The sequence below is a fragment of the Symphalangus syndactylus genome, chromosome 2 (assembly GCF_028878055.3).
Source record: "Symphalangus syndactylus isolate Jambi chromosome 2, NHGRI_mSymSyn1-v2.1_pri, whole genome shotgun sequence".
NCBI classification, from domain to species: domain Eukaryota; kingdom Metazoa; phylum Chordata; class Mammalia; order Primates; family Hylobatidae; genus Symphalangus; species Symphalangus syndactylus.
The window spans coordinates 49871628-49892749 of NC_072424.2; the positions used below are offsets into that span (position 1 = coordinate 49871628).

General features: G+C 38.2%; 1 protein-coding gene across 9 annotated transcripts in view; it reads right to left on the reverse strand.

Annotated features, from left to right (window-relative positions):
* KCNQ5 (potassium voltage-gated channel subfamily Q member 5) overlaps positions 1-21122 on the reverse strand; it is a 616433-nt gene that overhangs the window by 117683 nt on the left and 477628 nt on the right. For all 9 annotated transcript variants that reach the window (XM_063629850.1, XM_055256386.2, XM_055256378.2 and 6 more), the window contains exons 4-5: positions 4393-4568; positions 4004-4129 (exon numbers count right to left, since the gene is read on the reverse strand). In XM_063629850.1, coding sequence (XP_063485920.1) covers positions 4004-4129; positions 4393-4568 — 302 coding nt within the window. The remainder of the gene's footprint in view (positions 1-4003; positions 4130-4392; positions 4569-21122) is intronic.

Sequence of the window (21122 nt, forward strand, 5' to 3'; positions counted from 1 at the left end):
TCATAGGTAAGGTCATGAAGTTTTGAATTTACTTTTTAAAATTAAAAAATAAATTACAAGTGACAAAAATGTCCACCATCTCTTTCAGTAAAGTTCTAGGCAGAGTAGTATTCTCCTTAAGTGAGAAGCTGCCATTTCTTGCCACTTTACCTGAGAAGCTGGCAGCTGCCTTTTCAGGCTGCAGGGTAATAAGACGGATGAGGATCTGGGCAGGGATGGCCTGCTTCACCCTGCTACCTCCCCACAGCTGGCCTCAGGAATCCCTGGTATTTTGTACCATCTCTTCAGTTGGACCATTTATTTGAAGGTGTCTTGCAGATAGAAACAGCTTAGATATATATTGGCCCTTATGCTTCCTATGCTCAAATACAGTCACACAGGTGAAAGAAAATACATTCTGAAAATCTGTGGGTTGGAAATGTTGGCATAAAGTTGTAATTATGTTAGGAAAATCTGAGATGGAGTAGGGGCACCTTCATGTGTTTGGCATTCAGGAATTCTTCCTCAGAAATAATACTGAAAAACAAATGAAAACTCTGGTCCAGATTTTTCTTGATTTTTTTTTTTTTTTAAATGAGATGGCTGAGGCTATGGTCAGATTATAATTTAAGACACTGGTTAGGCTAAAGTTTTTTTTTTCTTTTCAATAGCAGAATTAATTCCAAATCAGGAGATATAAATCCTTCTTTCTTTCAGGCAACAAATCAACAAATATTTATTGACCTGATTTTGAAGATACAATTATTTTTCTAGTATATCTATGTACATCAGTTTATAGCTAATATGTTCATGTGAACAACACACTGTTGGTAGATTTCCGTGGCACAGTGTAATTCTCCCCAAGGGAGTCTTTGAGGCAGGTCTCACTCCATCACCCAGGCTGGAGTCCAGGAAAACCTGATCTTAAGTTATTTCAAAATAAATCTAAAGCAGATCAAAAAGAGAAAAATAATAACAGGAAGGATTTAATAACAGAAAATAACTCCAGGGAAACCCATTCTTAAATTATTTCAGAATAAATCTGGAACAACCAAAAATAAGAAAAATAACAGCTCTGGAAGGAGTTCCAGAGTTGGTATTGAAAATTCACTGGCACAGCGTATCTGTGGAACAAAACCTGTATTTTGATACTTAATGTTGATACTGTGGGCTCTTTTAATATAGGGGATTTCCTTTTTTCATCAAAGTGTAACACTTAGAAATACTCTCATTTAGGATACTATCATTTCCCTATTTATTCTGGATACTTCCACAGTTATTAAGGTTTCCATTAGGTGCAACATGGGCAGTTTTAACTAAGAAATACCCAACCATAATTTTCACTAAGGTCTTGATTAATGTATAAATAAAAGGTATAACAGTCTAAATTTATTTCCCACTAGGAATCTAATACATGTTCTTCTTAAAATGAATAGAAACAATGGGCTCTCTTGTTTGTTTGCTTTTTCTGTCTTTTTAGGATTCAGACAATTTCATTAATGAGTCAGTTAATATCAACAAACCTGCTACGGACCAATAAGGCCTTAAAAAATTCTTCGAAGTTTGATATCTCATAAAATTTTTACTCTCATATTCAAGACTAGATTTTTTTTTTTAAATAGAAACATAATTAGGCCATTCAGGAACCTGTTAAGTACAGGTTAAATGTCAGTCAAATTAGCACAACTGAAAGGGAAATCAATGAAAATGTTTCTTCCCCTGAAAGTCACAGATACGACCTTTGAAAACCTACTGTGTGGGTTATTCTGGCAAAAGAAACAAACTGGTGACTAACTGAGAGGTATATTAAGAGTTTCCCACACACTGTTTAATGCACAATACAGCAATTCTTTTTCGTAATAAGGAGAAAAGGAATACTAATAAAAAGAAGGATAATGAGCTGCCAGGCTAAATTCACCAACAACTGCATCTCAGTGGGAAAAGGGGCACCTGGGTGCCTCAGTAAGTTAAATATATTAGAATTATCCGAGAGAAGCAAAATTAAACTTGAATTCAAACCATTGCTTTGAAGGCTGGGATGATAAACTGTCTTCCCCTTGCTGGCAAGAAAAGCCTCCTGTTTTCTCAGTTGACAGTTTATCCCATCATGAGTCACAGATTTTCATTTGCTCTCTACATATAAAAAGTATTTTAAGAATGTCAGATGACTGCTCTCTTTCAAGTTTCCACTCTTTTTCGAAATGCCCATTATTGCTTGTGAATAGTGAAGAGCAGCCGGAAACCACATTATTAAACCAACAGAATCCTTTGAAACCAATGGCATAATCTTGTAGACATTTACTTAGATAACTTAAGAAAAAAATTCGAATCTTTAGGTGAATGTATTTCTCATTTTTATTCATTTTATTGCTGCTATGCAATCAACCAATACAAGTTCTGCTTAATACAGCCCTAACAAATTTTCCTCGTCTCTGACAAATGTGCTGGGTCTTGCTGATGAGCTTTTGATGAGTAGTGGAACACTGCAACAATTGGTAACTCTGTGCTTCACTAAACAAACAAATAAAAAGCCTATCATTGTTTAAATCACAGCTTAAGAAAATGATATATTTTTATTTTGGCAACAATCTAGAACTCAAGAAATACTAAGGGTGGTTTAAAAGAGAGCTTACGGGGTTTTTTGGACCAAAACCATACGGACATTCTTTAGACAAGCATTTATAATCTACCTCCCAGGCTCAAGTGATTCTGCCACCTCAGCCTCCCAAGTAGCTGGGACTACAGGAGCGTGCCACTACACTTGGCTAATTTTTGTATTTTTTGTAGAGATGGGGTCTTGCCATGTTGCCCAGGCTGGTCTCAAATGCCTGAGCTCAAGCAACTGGCCCACCTTGGCCTCCCAAAGTGCTTGGATTACAGGCGTGAGCCACCATGTTTGGCTATGGTTATTTTCATATAACTCCCCTTTGGAATGCCTTAAAGGAATAAAATAAAGAGAAATGTAATTTATACATTGCATAAAGCACTCCTATATCCCGTGACATTCTTATTAGGGCACTAGTTCCAATGACTGTTTTATAAATTCTTTACAATGCAGGGAAAATTTTTGCTTCAGTGGAAAACTATGCGTGGTTCAGGGTACACCCTTCCAGGTTTCTGGATTCTGATTTTATGGGGCTCTGCTCTTTTCATAGCCTTTGAGCTATTTTAAAACTCTGTAAGTTGTTGATAACTGGTAGCAATGCAAAATAATTTTGCCTATGGACATGTAAATAAATTCTGCCTATTGGAGGTTGAACTGACTTCTCTCCCTGTGGAAGGAGCCAGTTTTGCCTCTATTTGCACACTGATTTCAATATTCCTGATTTTTAAATGTTTCTGTCCTTTGGATAGTGCTTTGAACTGGTTTTAACATCTTACTGGTTTCTTCATTAATAATGACTTAAACTTTTAAAATGAGTTAAATGAATGTTTAGCATGTGTTAATTTTCTATTTATGTAAGAATCATGATTTTACTTTATTTATTTGGAAAATTATTCTTTAATAACAATACAAAGAAAAAGTAGGTTTTAAGAGGAAAGTTTTGAAATTAGGTGACTATAATCTCTGATCTCACAGATGGTTACCAGTCTTCTTTTTCATTTCTTTGTGCTGCAATTTTATTCACAGCTTCCACTCATTTTTTAACCCCAGATAAACTTTTGAAGAGTGGAAAATCAATGCAACAATTGATAATTTAAATTTGTGCTGCACAAAATTAAAACAAATAAACAAACTATCAATGTTTTAATCACCATTAAAAATGATATATATTTATATATTTTATATATTTTTAATTTTGGCAACAATCTAGCACTCAAGAAATATTAATGATGGATTACAAGATAACTTAGTTGGCCTAAAAAGATGTGGAAAGCCTTTAGACAATAATAAGTAGTATTTATTTTCCACATAACTCTCTTTTGCAAGTTGATATTTTTATTTAAACCATCCATAGGAACCATTGTATTAAAAAAAAAATTCACAACATCTAATAAATAAAAAACGTATTTTCATACTTACTGTGCCCCACCAGAGAGCATCTGCATATGTAGAAAATTCTTTATTGGCATCCTTTTCCACCAGATAGACAAGGAAAGATGAAAAAATAAGAACCAAAAATCCAATGTACCAAGCTGTGATTAATTCCTAGATATAAAAGGAATGAAAGATTTTTAGAGGTGGGAAATCTTTGAAAAAGGAAAAAAGAATTCTATGATGATTCTATTCACTTTACTACTTCTTGGATGTTTATGATGGCTCTTAAATAATCCATTGTACATCATGTCCCAAAATTGTTTTAACCAATTTCTGCAATGACTAAGTTTTCTTGTGATAGGTTTATTAAATATTACAGCAATCAATGAAAAAGTTTCAAACATTGTGTTTTTAAATTCAGAGACCAATCTTACCTTGCTGTGGGCATAAACCACTGAACCCAGTAATTTCCAAGTGCCTCCCCTTCGGTCCATGCGCACCATGCGGAGGATCTGTAGGAAACGGAGACTTCTGAGTGCAGACGTGGCAAAAATATTACCCTGAGTTTTTGCAGAAACAACTGCTATTGAAGCGATAAGAACAATGGTATCTGAAAGAAACAGGTCGAAACAGGCACAGTTAGCATGACCAGGAATTTTTATTTACCAAAACAATATTTCCAAAAGGTTCACTTTGACCTATTTAAGGTACAGATAAACAGATCTTGATTCCCAGCTGCGCCTAGTGCCACTCGGCCTCTGTGGCACTTCTGAAGACTGAAGAATGAAAAGGCAGAGAATGGGACCTACCTATTGCTGTAGTTCTGACCCTTCGGCCATTCTGCGCTTTACCTATGCAATTTTGAACAACATATTATTTAACCTTCAACAGATTGGACAATGGTGTTAAAAAAACCCAAGGTTTCAGGGAGCCTTAAGACTTTGGGGCAACCTTTCACAATGTCCCTGGTTTCATCCTTTTTCCTGTGGCAAAAGGAGGTCCTGCCTCAGCCCTCAACACCACAGCTTCTGGGTGATGTGACAGAGGCATGTAAATGTGTCCAGCCGTGAAAGTGCTGTGAGATATAATCATTTCTCTTGTTTTCCTGCCAAATAAGTTTGCATTTCCTTTCCCCCAAAATTCCCTAATGTGGCACCTGCAACTTTGCATATTGTTTAACAAAGGCCTCAACTAAGCTGAATACTCTGTTTCCTGTATATTCTTTAGACCTGGTTCACAAATTATGTGTAAGTTTGCTGCATAATTAAATAATATTACATTTGTTATAATAGGGTATGTAAGTATAAACACCGTGCATTGCAAGGGAATGAATACTTAATGTTTGACATATTGACATTTGGCTGAAAAAATCTGCCTTTTTTAAGCAAAAAAGAGAAAAAGAGCATCTGATGAAAGCATAGAAAAGATAAAAGAAAACTTAATCACTCCATAAGTAAACATCTGAGTGATGGGAAGTAGGCTTTGAAATGGAGTAAGTGAAGTGGGGATGAATGGCCTCCTGTGGCAATTTTAATAAAAGTTAGCTTGACTTTAACATCCTCAAATACAATTTCCTTCCTGCTCCAAGTGGGTTGTGCATGACTGGGCTTTCACACTCCAAAGAGGAGTTCCATTTCAAGGGTGTCACATTTGTAATGTTTCTGTCATCCTCTGGACTAACTGCTGTATGAGTGAGTATTCCTCATTCAGCTCATCCTTCTCCCTGAGCTGAGAAAGTTCTGGTCTCCTGGTGTGGACTGAGAAGATCTTCTGAGCCTCTCTGCTGGTGCCCCTTTTTGGGTCAGTGCTTTGAGAGAGAAGGGGGTCAGTTATTGGCAGTGAAAGTTTCAGCCAAAGGGCTTCTTTTCCTCTCCTCTCCTCTCCTCTCCTCTCCTCTCCTCTCCTCTCCTCTCCTTTCTTCCTTCTTTCCAACCTTTGACAGGGTCTCACTCTATCACCCAGGCTGGAGTGCAGTGGCATGAGCTCCGCTCACTGCAACCTCTGTGTCCCACCTCAGCCTCCCAAGGAGCTAGGACTACAGATGTGCACCAACATGCCTGGCTAATTTTTGTATTTTTTTGTAGAGATGGGGTGTTGCTATGTTGCCCAGGCTGGTCTCGAACTCGTGAGCTCACATAATCTGCCAGCTTTGGCCTCCCAAAGAGTTGAGATTACAGGTGTGAGCCACTGGTGCCCGCCCTGAAGGACTTTTTCCACCAGCTCTAAATGCATGTGCTTTTGTGGGTAAGTACCCAGAAGCCAAAGAGAGTTACCACTCTTGGCAGCTGTTGGAGACAAGAAGGAACTAAATGTGTTGACACTGACACCAAAGACATATTTTGAGTGAATAAAGGCCAGTTGCAAAACAGTATGTACAATGTGATTTTATTTTAATAGAAATATATATTAGTGTATGACTAGGAAAAAAATTTGAGACTAGGCTGGGCGCAGTGGCTCACACCTGTAATCCCAGCACTTTGGGAGGCCAAGGTGGGTGGATCATGAGGTCAGGAGATCGAGACCATCCTGGCCAACATGGTGAAACCCTGTCTCTACTAAAAATACAAAAATTAGCTGGGTGTGGTGGCACGTGCCTGTAATCCCAGCTACTCGGAAGGCTGAGGCATGAGAATCCCTTGAGCCCAGGAGGCGGAGGTTGCAGTGAGCCAAGATCGTGCCACTGCACTCCAGCCTAGCGACAGAGCAAGACTGCGTCTCAAAAAAAAGCGAGACTATACACTGATTATTACTATTAATTATTTCTAAAGGGAGTGAGCTGGAGTGAATATATGCATAAAGGGGCTTTTCACTTTGTAAATTATTAATTTCTGTATGTTGGAAGTTTATACAATGACTATGTCTTGCGATTAAAAAAACTTTATAAAAAGAGTTATGTGCAAACACATCTCTTGGTTTTCATCATGTTGAGGGATTTACTCCTGAGACTAGTGGTTTACAAACAGACATTACTTATATGACCCTGTTGTATATACATTTTGTTTTTATTTCATTGTAATCCTGCTTTCTTCCAAGTGTAGAAAGAAAAGAAAAAGATATACTACCTCATTTACTATGCTAAAATATTGGAAATACTAGAAACAAGCACATGGCTAGTAGGGGTGCAGAAAATACTACACTTAAAACTTACTATGTGCTTGGCATTTTCTTTAGTTCTAAGGCTTTTTTTTTTAAATAAACATTACCTTATTTAATCCTTATAATGACTTTATGTGTTAGGTATCCCACAGATCCCATTTTACAGATGAAAAAAGTGATGCAGAAAAAGCATATACTGTATTCATTTTTTAAAAAACTCAGCTATCAGTTTGCTAGACTACAGCACAAAAAGTATGCTATAAAGTTAGTTCATTAGAGAAAACCTAGAAAAGTAAGAGAAAGATTGTTGATTTGAGACAATTTAAAAAATTATGCACACAGTGAATCACAATCTAAATGTTTGAAGTTCCAAAATATGCAAAGGTAACCACAGATTTGATTTAATACCCTCATTGTAATTCAGATCAGACGAGAAAGTTAGAGTTCAGTAAACTGAAATCATAGATGAGCAACCAAATGGCAAACAGTGAGTGCAGTCACAAAAATGTTTCTGATTGGGTTACAGTCAACCACTGGAATTTTGCTGTCAGTACCACCTAGACTATTTCCTAGGCTAGTATTTTACAAGTTATGAGTAGTCTTTATTTTTATTTCTATTTATGTATTTATTATTTTTGTGATCTACCATTTCATAGAATGGTGGTTCCACAGTGTTGGATCATTGTTTTGTTCACAAATGTATCCTGAGTACCTAGAACAGTGCCTGAAACATAGTAGGCACTCAATAAATACTTATATAAGATAAATTAGATTGAAAAACACTTAAAAGTTGGCTGAGCTTTGTTCTCTCACCACATCAATGTCTTATCGACTGGGATATCAACCTAAAATACTCAGGTTAATCAAAGGATCACTTCAATTTTTAGCACTGAATTCTACAGCAACAAAATTGTTATAGCTATCATCCATTAGAGTTTATTTTAAAATCTCCCTATTATTTAAAATATAGGCATATATATTAAATTGGGGGAGTAGCTTAAGCTGTGCAGTTAGTTAATTGTCTAAAATATTTTTTGAAACATAGGAAGCTTGTTTTTAGTGAAGATAACACATTTTGGTGTAAGGTAGAAACTATGGGCAGCCCTTGAAGCTCACTGGCTTCAGGTTCATTTGTTTATCCATTTATGTATTAAGTAGTTAATTGACTGTCAAGAATTATATTAGACACTTGTGTTAAAAATGAATATTCAATCATTCATCCGACCATCCATCCATCACAATTATTGTTCAAGTCCCTACTATGTACCAGGCACTGTACTAAATGTTTTATATATGTCAGTGATTCCGAATGGGGACAATTTTGTCTCCCTGGGACATTTTTGCATTGTCATAGCTGGGAAGGGGGTTGCTATGAGCATCTAGTGGTAGAGACTAGGGTTGCTGCTAACCATCCTACAATGCCCAGGACAGCCTCCAGAACAAAGAATGCCTCAGCCCCAAATGTCAATAGTGCCAAGGCTGAGAAACCCTGATGTACATTATTTTATTTAATTCTTCAAGCCACCCTATGTAGTAGATGGTATTATAACCTTCTCTTTCTTATAAATGAAGAAATTGAGGCTCATAGTGGTCAAGTCACTAACATGCATAAGTGGTTGAGCTGGCCCTTACTTGACTCCAAAGCTGTGTCCTTAAGAATTATGGTATACCACTCCATTCAGGGTGGGATAGGGATGGAGGAGGAACAGAAAGAGGGAGGCTATGAAAGCAGGTGGATAATAAATCAGGAATAAATTGTTATTGCATAAAGCATTCAGAGAAGAGAAAAGTGCAGGGAGGAGAAAGCAGAAATAAAAAGATGCTGAAAAACAGATGGCACTTTTATGGCTGCTTCAAGAGAAAATGGGGCTAGAGAAAGAAATAGAACTGCTAATAAACAAGGAGGAGCTCTAAGTCGCATGAAAAAAAAAAAAAAGCATGTAATCCAGAACTCTTAAAATCTACCTCTCTCAAAGGAAACAAATTAGAACAAGTTGGGAAGTAGTGAAGAAAGAGCTATTGATTACAAGCAGCCTAGTAGAAATGTGAAATACAGTTTTACAAGGTATTAGGAAGTAGGTTCACTAATTTACTGCATCACTTAGAATGATTTACACATGAATTCTTGAAATTTGAGGTGACTGCAAAGATTTGAACAAAATAAATACTATAATGATATTTAAGACACATAAGGACTGTGAAAAAGCTTATTTTTAGATGCCACTGGAACTTTGCTCAAGTATTATTTAGTCAGCAAAATCAATATGAATTGATCACCATGGACCCTGTCTAAAAGGTGTTAGTCACTGAAATACCAAAAAGCCTTCATTATTTACTTCCAAAGCTTCCCTATTGTGAACTCAAGGATTGGGTTAGAGCAAGGCCAATTGTACATCTGAACCTGATGGACTGTGTTTTGTTGCTACAATTACACTGCATAATGCATGTATTAGAAACTACAACATGGCTCAATGTAAAAGCACAATGAAAAGAACTAAATCATCTGGATCAAACAAAGCATGGTTGAACACTTTCAAACTAGTAGTTATAAGGACAGATAAATTCTCTCCAGGTAAGTAAGCCACAAAGAGGGTATATCTTGACTTCTAGAAACTGTCTGGAGACTTCAGGCTTTTAAAATTTTTGTAAATTAAAAGTTATTCTATAGTCTCAGAAAGTTTTCCCTAATAACTAACATAAATTTACCTCTTTACCTTTAAACTCACTTCATCTTGTTCTCTCTGAGACAATCAGAAGTACAACAAATACAATGTTCTTAATGTTTATATCCCCCTCTCCCACCACATTTTTTTGTTCCGGTTTTTTGAATTATTCTAGTGGCCTCACTATAAGCTAAATTTTGAATAATTTTAATAAAATATACCTTTTAAAGTTATTAAGTAGAATATCAAAACAATACAAATATGTATAAGGTAGGACACTAATTTATTTAAATAACCAATTACTTATGCTATAGCTTGGATATTTGACCTCCAAATGTCATGTTGAAAAAATGTGATCCCCAGTGTTAGAGGTGAAGCCTAATGGGAGGTGTTTGGGTCATGGGGGAGGATCGCTCATGAATGGCTTGGTACCGTCCTTGAAGTAATGACTGAGTTCTGGCTCTGTCAGATCCCTTAAGAATTGGTTGTTGGCCGGGCACGGTGGCTCACGCCTGTAATGCCAGCACTTTGGGAGGCCGAGATGGGCGGATCACGAGGCCAGGAGATCGAGATCATCCTGGCTAACACAGTGAAACCCCGTCTCTACTAAAAATACAAAAAACTAGCCGGGTGTGGTGGTGGGCCCCTGTAGTCCCAGCTACTCGGGAGGCTGAGGCAGGAGAATGGCATGAACCCGAGAGGCGGAGCTTGTAGTGAGCCGAGATAGCGCCACTGCACTCCAGCCTGGGCGACACAGTGAGACTCCATCTCAAAAAAAAAAAAAAAGAATTGGTTGTTAATTGTGCTGTTAGGGTGTCAATTTTGGATCTTTCCTGCTTTCTCACAATTAAAAGAAGTAGAAAAGCAAGAGCAAACACATTCAGAAGCTAGCAGAAGGCAAGAAATAACTAAAATCAGAGCAGAACTGAAGGAAATAGAGACACAAAAAACCCTTCAAAAATTAATGAATCCAGGAGCTGGTTTTTTGAAAAGATCAACAAAATTGATAGACTGCTAGCAAGACTAATAAAGAAGAAAAGATAGAAGAATCAAATAGATGCAATAAAAAATGATAAAGGGGATATCACCACCGATCCCACAGAAATAAAAACTACCATCAGAGAATACTACAAACACCTCTACGCAAATAAACTAGAAAATCTAGAAGTGGATAAATTCCTCGACACATACACCCTCCCAAGACTAAACCAGGAAGAAGTTGAATCTCTGAATAGACCAATAACAGGCACTGAAATTGTGGCAATAATCAATAGCTTAGCAACCAAAAAGAGTCCAGGACCAGATGGATTCACAGCCGAATTCTACCAGAGGTACAAGGAGGAGCTGGTACCATTCCTTCTGAAACTATTCCAATCAATAGAAAAAGAGGGAATCCTCCCTAACTCATTTTATGAGGCCAGCATCATCCTCATACCAAAGCCTGGCAGAGACACAACCAAAGAAGAGAATTTTAGACCAATATCCTTGATGAACATCGATGCAAAAATCCTCAATAAAATACTGGCAAACTGAATCCAGCAGCACATCAAAAAGCTTATCCACCATGATCAAGTCGGCTTCATCCCTGGGATGCAAGGCTGGTTCAACATACGCAAATCAATAAATGTAATCCAGCATATAAACAGAACCAAAGACAAAAACCACATGATTATCTCAATAGATGCAGAAAAGGCCTTTGACAAAATTCAACAACACTTCATGCTAAAAACTCTCAATAAATTAGGTATTGATGGGACGTATCTCAAAATAATAAAAGCTATCTCTGACAAACCCACAGCCAATATCATACTGAATGGGCAAAAACTGGAAGCATTCCCTTTGAAAACTGGCACAAGACAGGGATGCCCTCTCTCACCACTCCTATTCAACATAGGGCTGGAAGTTCTGGCCAGGGAAATCAGGCAGGAGAAGGAAATAAAGGGTATTCAATTAGGAAAAGAGGAAGTCAAATTGTCCCTGTTTGCAGATGACATGATTGTATATTTAGAAAACCCCATCGTTGCAGCCCGAAATCTCCTTAAGCTGATAAGCAACTTCAGCAAAGTCTCAGGATACAAAATCAATGTACAAAAATCACAAGCATTCTTATAAACCAATAACAGACAAACAGAGAGCCAAATCATGAGTGAACTCCCATTCACAATTGCTTCAAAGAGAATAAAATACCTAGGAATCCAACTTACAAGGGATGTAAAGGACCTCTTCAAGGAGAACTACAAACTGCTGCTCAATGAAATAAAAGAGGATACAAACAAATGGAAGAACATTCTATGCTCATGGGTTGGAAGAATCAATATCGTGAAATGGCCATACTGCCCAAGGTAATTTATAGATTCAATGCCATCCCCATCAAGCTACCAATGACTTTCTTCACAGAATTGGAAAAAACTACTTTAAAGTTCATATGGAACCAAAAAAGAGCCCGCATCACCAAGTCAATCCTAAGCCAAAAGAACAAAGCTGGAGGCATCATGCTACCTGACTTCAAACTATACTACAAGGCTACAGTAACCAAAACAGCATGGCACTGGTACCAAAACAGAGATACAGACCAACAGAACAGAACAGAGCTCTCAGAAATAACACCGCATATCTACAACTATCTGATCTTTGACAAACCTGACAAAAAGAAGAAATGGGGAAAGGATTCCCTATTTAATAAATGGTGCTGGGAAAACTGGCTAGCCATATGTAGAAAGCTGAAACTGGATCCTTTCCTTACACCTTATAAAAAATTAATTCGAGATGGATTAAAGACTTACATGTTAGACCTAAAACCATAAAAGCTGTAGAAGAAAACCTAGGCATTACCATTCAGGACATAGGCATGGGCAAGGACTTCATGTCTAAAACACCAAAAGCAATGGCAACAAAAGCCAAAATTGACGAATGGGATCTAATTAAACTAAAGAGCTTCTGCACAGCAAAAGAAACTACCATCAGAGTGAAAAGGCAACCTACAAAATGGGAGAAAGTTTTCCCAACCTGCTCATCTGACACAGGGCTAATATCCAGAATCTACAATGAACTCAAACAAATTTACAAGAAAAAAACAAAGAACCCCATCAAAAAGTGGGCAAAGGACACGAACAGACACTTCTCAAAAGAAGACATTTATGCAGCCAAAAAACACATGAAAAAATGCTCATCATCACTGGCCATCAGAGAAATGCAAATCAAAACCACAGTGAGATACCATCTCACACCAGTTAGAATGGCCATCATTAAAAAATCAGGAAACAACAGGTGCCAGAGAGTATGTGGAGAAATAGGAACACTTTTACACTGTTGGTGGGACTGTAAACTAGTTCAACCATCGTGGAAGTCAGTGTGGCGATTCCTCAGGGATCTAGAACTAGAAATACCATTTGACCCAGCCATCCCATTACTGGGTATATACCCAAAGGACTATAAATCATGCTGCTATAAAGACACATGCACACGTATGTTTATTGTGACACTATTCACAATAGCAAAGACTTGGAACCAACCCAAATGTCCAACAACAATAGACTGGATTAAGAAAATGTGGCACATATACACCATGGAATACTATGCAGCCATGAAAAATGAGGAGTTCACGTCCTTTGTATGGACATGGATGAAGCTGGAAACCATCATTTTCAGCAAAGTATCGCAAGGAGAAAAAACCAAACACCACATGTTCTCGCTCATAGGTGGGAATTGAACAATGAGGACACATGGACACAGGAAGGGGAACATCACACTCTGGGGACTGTTGTGGCGTGGGGGGAGGGGGGAGGGATAGCATTAGGAGATACACCTAATGCTAAATGACGAGTTAATGGGTGCAGCACACCAGCATGTCACATGGATACATATGTAACAAACCTGCACATTGTGCACATGTACCCTAAAACTTAAAGTACAATAATAAAAAAAAAATAAAGAAACACAGTCCAAAAAAAAAAAAAGAATTGGTTGTTAAAAAGAAAATGGCACTTATGTCTTGCTTCATCTCTCGCCATGTGATCTCAGCACATGTTGGCCCCACTTCACCTTCTGCCATGAGTGGAGGCAGCCTGAGGTTCTCACCAAGAGCAGATGCAGGCACCATCCTTTTTGTACAGCCTACAGAACTGTGAGCCACATAAACCTACTTTCTTTATGAATACCCAGCTTTGTGTATTCCTTTATTATAACACAAATAGACTAAGACATTATTAATGAATTTTTAGGTTACTTTTGGTTTTGCTATTAAAATGATGCTGAAAGGAATAGTCTTGCACATTTATTTTTAGGATAAGGAATTTAAGGCTAAATATCTTGAGACTGAATTGTTGGCATATTTTGATTTGTGATTGATATCAAGATGCCTTCAAAATGATGGTACCAATTCTCACTAACAATGTATGGAAACACTTATTTCTCTCTCCTTGCTAATAAAAAGGAATGCTAATAATAATAATAAAAACAGTACTAGTAAAAGCTAACGTTTACTGTTCACTATGTGATAGACATGGTTCTAAGCATGTTCATATATTACCTGGGATATTATAAGTCTTCAATCTTTGCAAATACAGTAGGAAAAACAAAACCATCCCCCTCCTGTTTTAGACTCCTGGATTTCATGTCATTTTTAAGTCACAGAAGTTAAGTTATCTAGAATGACTTTGTCCAACCAAGATTATAAAAATATTTTCCTATATTTTATTTTGGCACACTTACATGCTTATTTAGTTAATGAATTTATGTTTACTATTCAGAATAGTCTTTGTGGCAAAGGTAGCTAGCTGTCTACCACACATATGTGCTTCCCTTCTAAGGTACAGCATTATCTCTGAGAAGTGGTTGCCCATCTAGAGGTCTTATTTCCCGGGACCCCTTGCTTCTGGGGGAGATGAGGTGACTAATTCTAGCTAATGAAGATGAATGGAAATGATATATGCCACTTCCTGTTTGAGGGCAAGCACATATGGCTTATCACTTTCTCTTTTTCTATGTCAGTTGCAGTTTGGTACTAAGAATGCCCTTAGAAGCCATATGCTGAAGATGGCACTGCCTTTGTCAGCCTGGGTTCCTGAATGACTGCATGTAACAGAGCCTTTACCATATACCCCAACCCCAAACAAAGAACACCTTCATTGGACTATTACACAAGTAAGAAATAAACTTCTACTTTATTTAGTTACTAGAATTTGTAGATTTGTATAATAACTAAGCATTACTCTAACTTATACAATCATTAGTTTTAATGGAATTTTTGTGTGTCTCTGTGGTGAAGTAGAGAACTAATCTTACTTTTTATCCCATATGAAAGTCAATTTTCCCAATACCATCTAAATAAAAACTCTGTCATTCTCCAAATGTTTCCATATACTTATTGAGAAGCCTATTTTGGGATTCTATTATGTGTTATTGCTTATTCCTATATTCGTGTGACACTAATGTTATTCCTTTCCAAAGTAGTATCAATTATTGTAAACCTATTTATTTTTCCCAAGTGAATTTCAGAATAAATGCATCAAGTTAAACAACAAAATTCTGATACAGACCACATATTAAATTCACAGATTAACATCTCTTTCTTTATTGTCTTCCTCGTCTCATATCTACTGAGTGGTTTACTTTTATTGATTCTGCTTCGGTAGTATGTTTCATATCTAATTTTCTCTTCCATTTATCCTGTCTCCTCCTTAGTTCAGGCCTACACTACTTCTCTCTTGGTCATCCCTACAATGTATGGCCTGGTTTTCACTCTCCTGTTTTTCCTTTCTCTAAACCACTTTGTATTCTACTACCACATGAAAATGTTAAGATGATTATATTACCTCTGTGATTTAAAAAAGGCCTTCCAATCCGTAGAAGAAAGATCAAATTCTGCTACCTGGCATTCAAAGTGCTCTATAAAATGCTGCTGCTCTGCCTGGAAGGCCCTTCTGCCTTCTTTACCTGGCTAACTTCTGCTTGCTTCTGGAACTCAGCACAGATATCAACCAGTCAAGGCCACTTGTGCCCAGAGGTCTGAGGTATGCTCCTGTCATAACACTTATTACCCATGATTATACTAGTGGTCTGTTTACTTGCTGGTCTCTTCTATAGTAAGCTATAAGAAACCAATGGCGTGCAGACATGCTGATGTTTTTTTGTAACCTCAGTGACTAGCTCCGTACATATCATACTGTAGATGTTCAAAACTTATTTGATAGATATTTACTTGATAAGTTATTTGTTTATAGTAATAGGAAAGAAATAGAATACAATTTTATAATTTCAAAGGTCTTAAAAATAATATAATTTAATCTCCCATATTTTGCAGTTGAGAAGTGAAGGCACAAATACACAAAAATTCCATACGTTAAAAAAGAACTCTACACAGATGGAAATGCAAAAAACAAACCTGGAAAAAAATGGCAACATATATGATGATGAACAAAAGATTAATATCTTTAATATATAAACATAAAACACAAAGAAAACATGCTAGTAGAAAACTGGACAGAAGGCACATATACAAATTTATCCTAGGAAGAAGAAACAATGACTAATTAATATATAGAAAGAAGTTCTTTACAATTTCTAGTTTTGAAATTTAAAATAGTAGAAAGGTACCATTTTAGTCTATCAAACTGACAAAGTTTAAGAAAATGAATTGTCAATGTTGACAAGGCAGAGAAAAAAAGTTATTTGATGAAGATTTTCTGTAAGAATAAATTGGTATGGTATTTTTTGGGGGAGCAATTTGACATTATTTGACAAAACCATTAACAATGTGAATAACTATTATTTCAGGAATTTAAACTGTAGGGATGCATGATAAAATTGTAGATGTTAACAAAAGTTTGCAGCAGCATACTTATTAAACTATTGTTTTTTTCTCCTCCCAGCTCATACCTAACACTATTAATAACAGTATAAAAAATGAGAACCGAGAGATGTATTTCCGGGAGCCAAGATGGCCGAATAGGAACAGCTCCGGTCTCCAGCTCCCAGCCCCAGCGACACAGAAGACGGGTGATTTCTGCATTTCTGCTTGAGGTACCGGTTTCATCTCACTAGGGAGTGCCTAACAGTGGGTTCAGGACAGTCGGTGAAGCGCACTGTGCGCGAGCCGAAGCAGGGCAAGGCATTGCCTCACTCGGGAAGCGCAAGGGGTCAGGGAGTTCCCTTTCCTAGTCAAAGAAAGGGGAAACAGACGGCACCTGGAATATCGGGTCAGTCCCGTCCTAATACTGCGCTTTTCCAACGGGCCTGGAAAACGGCACACTAGGAGATTGTGTCTCGCACCTGGCTCGGAGGGTCCTATGCCCACGGAGTCTCGCTGATTGCTAGCACAGCAGTCTGAGATCAAGCTGCAAGGCGGCAACGAGGCTGGGGGAGGGGCGTCCGCCATTGCCCAGGCTTGCTTAGGTAAACAAAGCAGCCAGGAAGCTCCAACTGGGTGGAGCCCACCACAGCTCAAGGAGGCCCGCCTGCCTCTGTAGGCTCCACCTCTGGGGGCAGGGCACAGACAACCAAAAACTCAGCGAGAACCTCCACAGCCTTAAATGTCCCTGTCTGACTGACAGCTTTGAAGAGAGTAGTGGTTCTCCCAGCACGCAGCTGGAGATCTGAGAACGGACAGACTGCCTCCTAAAGTGGGTCCCTCACCCCTGAGCAGCCTAACTGGGAGGCACCCCCCCAGTAGGGACAGACTGACACCTCATTCAACCGGGTACTCCTCTGAGACAAAACTTTCAGAGAAACTATCAGACAGCTGAATTTGTGGTCTCACGAAAATCCGCTGTTCTGCAGCCACCGCTGCTGACACCCAGCCAAACAGGGTCTGGAGTGGACCTCTAGTAAACTCCAACAGACCTGCAGCTGAGGGTCTTGTCTGGTAGAAGGAAAATTAACAAACAGAAAGGGCATCCACACCAAAAACCCATCTGTACATCACCATCATCGAAGACAAAAAGTAGACAAAACCACAAAGATGGGGAAAAAACAGACCAAAAAAACTGGAAACTCTAAAAAACAGAGCACCTCTCCTCCTCCAAAGGAACGCAGTTCCTCACCAGCAACGGAACAAAGCTGGATGGAGGATGACTTTGATGAGTTGAGAGAAGAAGGCTTCAGACGATCAAACTACTCTGAGCTACGAGAGGAAATTCAAAACAATAGCAAAGAAGTTAAAAACTTTGAAAAAAAATTAGAAGAATGGATAACTAGAATAACCAATGGAGAGAAGGGCTTAAAGGAGATGATGGAGCTGAAAGCCAAGTTTTGAGAACTACGCGAAGAATGCAGAAGCCTCAGTAGCAGATGCGATCAACTGGAAGAAAGGGTATCGCTGATAGAAGATGAAATGAATGAAATGAAGAGAGAAGGGAAGTTTAGAGAAAAAAGAATAAAAAGAAATGAACAAAGCCTCCAAGAAATTTGGGACTATGTGAAAAGACCAAACCTACGTCTGATTGGTGTACCTGAAAATGATGGGGAGAATGGAACCAAGTTGGAAAACACTCTGCAAGATATTATCCAGGAGAACTTCCCCAATCTAGCAAGGCAGGCCAGCATTCAGATTCAGGAAATACAGAGAACGCCACAAAGATACTCCTCGAGAAGGGCAACTCCAAGACACATAATTGTCAGATTCACCAAAGTGGAAATGAAGGAAAAAATGTTAAGGGCAGCCAGAGAGAAAGGTCGGGTTACCCACAAAGGGAAGCCCATCAGACTAACAGCTGATCTCTCAGCAGAAACTCTACAAGCCAGAAGAGAGTGGGGGCCGATATTCAACATTCTTAAAGAAAAGAATTTTCAACCCAGAATTTCCTATCCTGCCAAACTAAGCTTCATAAGTGAAGGAGAAATAAAATACTTTACAGACAAGCAAACGCTGAGTGATTTTGTCACCACCAGGCCTGCCCTAAAAGAGCTCCTGAAGGAAGCACTAAACATGGAAAGGAACAACCGGTACCAGCCCCTGCAAAAACATGCCAAATTGTAAAGACCATCGAGGCTAGGAAGAAACTATAGCAACTAATGAGCAAAATAACCAACTAACATCATAATGACAGGATCAGATTCACACATAACAATATTCACGTTAAATGTAAATGGGCTAAATGCTCCAATCAAAAGACACAGACTGGCAAACTGGATAAGGAGTCAGGACCCATCAGTGTGCTGTATTCAGGAAACCCATCTCACGTGCAGAGACACACATAGACTCAAAATAAAGGGATGGAGGAAGATCTATCAAGCAACTGGAAAACAAAAAAAGGCAGGGGTTGCAATCCTAGTCTCTGATAAAATAGACTTTAAACCAACAAAGATCAAAAGAGACAAAGAAGGCCATTACATAATGGTAAAGGGATCAATTCAACAAGAAGAGCTAACTATCCTAAATATATATGCACCCAACACAGGAGCACCCAGATTCATAAAGCAAGTCCTCAGTGACCTACAAAGGGACTTAAACTCCCACACAATAATAATGGGAGATTTTAACACCCCACTGTCAGCATTAGACAGATCAACGAGACAGAAAGTTAACAAGGATATCCAGGAATTGAACTCAGCTCTACATAAAGTGGACCTAATAGACATCTACAGAACTCTCCACCCCAAATCAACAGAATATACATTTTTTTCAGCACCACACCACACCTATTCCAAAATTGACCACATAGTTGGAAGTAAAGCTCTTCTCAGCAAATGTAAAAGAACAGAGATTATAACAAACTGTCTCTCAGACCACAGTGCAATCAAACTAGAACTCAGGATTAAGAAACTCAGTCAAAACCGCTCAACTACATGGAAACTGAACAACCTGCTCCTGAATGACTATTGGGTACATAATGAAATGAAGGCAGAAATAAAGATGTTCTTTGAAACCAACGAGAACAAAGACACAACATACCAGAATCTCTGGGACACGTTCAAAGCAGTGTGTAGAGGGAAATTTATAGCACTAAATGCCCACAAGAGAAAGCAGGAAAGATCCAAAATTGACACCCTAACATCACAATTAAAAAAACTAGAAAAGCAAGAGCAAACACATTCAAAAGCTAGCAGAAGGCTAGAAATAACTAAAATCAGAGCAGAACTGAAGGAAATAGAGACACAAAAAACCCTTCAAAAAATTAATGAATCTAGGAGCTGGTTTTTTGAAAAGATCAACAAAATTGATGGACCGCTAGCAAGACTAATAAAGAAGAAAAGAGAGAAGAATCAAATAGATGCAATAAAAAACAAAAAAGGGGATATCACCACCGATCCCACAGAAATACAATCTACCATCAGAGAATACTACAAACACCTCTATGCAAATAAACTAGAAAATCTGGAAGAAATGGATAAATTCCTCGACAAATACACCCTCCCAAGACTAAACCAGGAAGAAGTTGAATCTCTGAATAGACCAATAACAGGTTCTGAAATTGTGGCAATAATCAATAGCTTACCAACCAAAAAGAGTCCAGGACCTGATGGATTCACAGCTGAATTCTACCAGAGGTACAAGGAGGAACTGGTACCATTCCTTCTGAAACTATTCCAATCGATAGAAAAAGAGGGAATCCTCCCTAACACATTTTACGAAGCCAGCATCGTCCTGCTACCAAAACCTGGCAGAGACATAACCAAAAAAGAGAATTTCAGACCAATATCCTTGATGAACATTGATGCAAAAATCCTCAATAAAATACTGGCAAACCGAATCCAGCAGCACATCAAAAAGCTTATCCACCATGATCAAGTGGGCTTCATCCCTGGGATGCAAGGCTGGTTCAACATACGCAAATCAATAAATGTAATCCAGCATATAAACAGAACCAAAGACAAAAACCACATGATTATCTCAATAGATGCAGAAAAGGCCTTTGACAAAATTCAACAACCCTTCATGCTAAAAACTCTCAATAAATTAGGTATTGATGGGACGTATCTCAAAATAATAAGAGCTATCTACGACAAACCCACAGCCAATATCATACTGAATGGGCAAAAACTGGAAGCATTCCCTCTGAAAACTGGCACAAGACAGGGATGCCCTCTCTCACCGCTACTATTCAACATAGTGCTGGAAGTTCTGGCCAGAGCAATCAGGCAAGAGAAGGAAATAAAGGGTATTCAATTAGGAAAAGAGGAAGTCAAATTGTCCCTGTTTGCAGATGACATGATTGTATATCTAGAAAACCCCATTGTCTCAGCCCAAAATCTCCTTAAGCTGATTAGCAACTTCAGCAAAGTCTCAGGATACAAAATTAATGTACAAAAATCACAAGCATTCTTGTACACCAATAACAGACAAACAGAGAGCCAAATCATGAGTGAACTCCCATTCACAATTGCTTCAAAGAGAATAAAATACCTAGGAATCCAACTTACAAGGGACGTGAAGGACCTCTTCAAGGAGAACTACAAACCACTGCTCA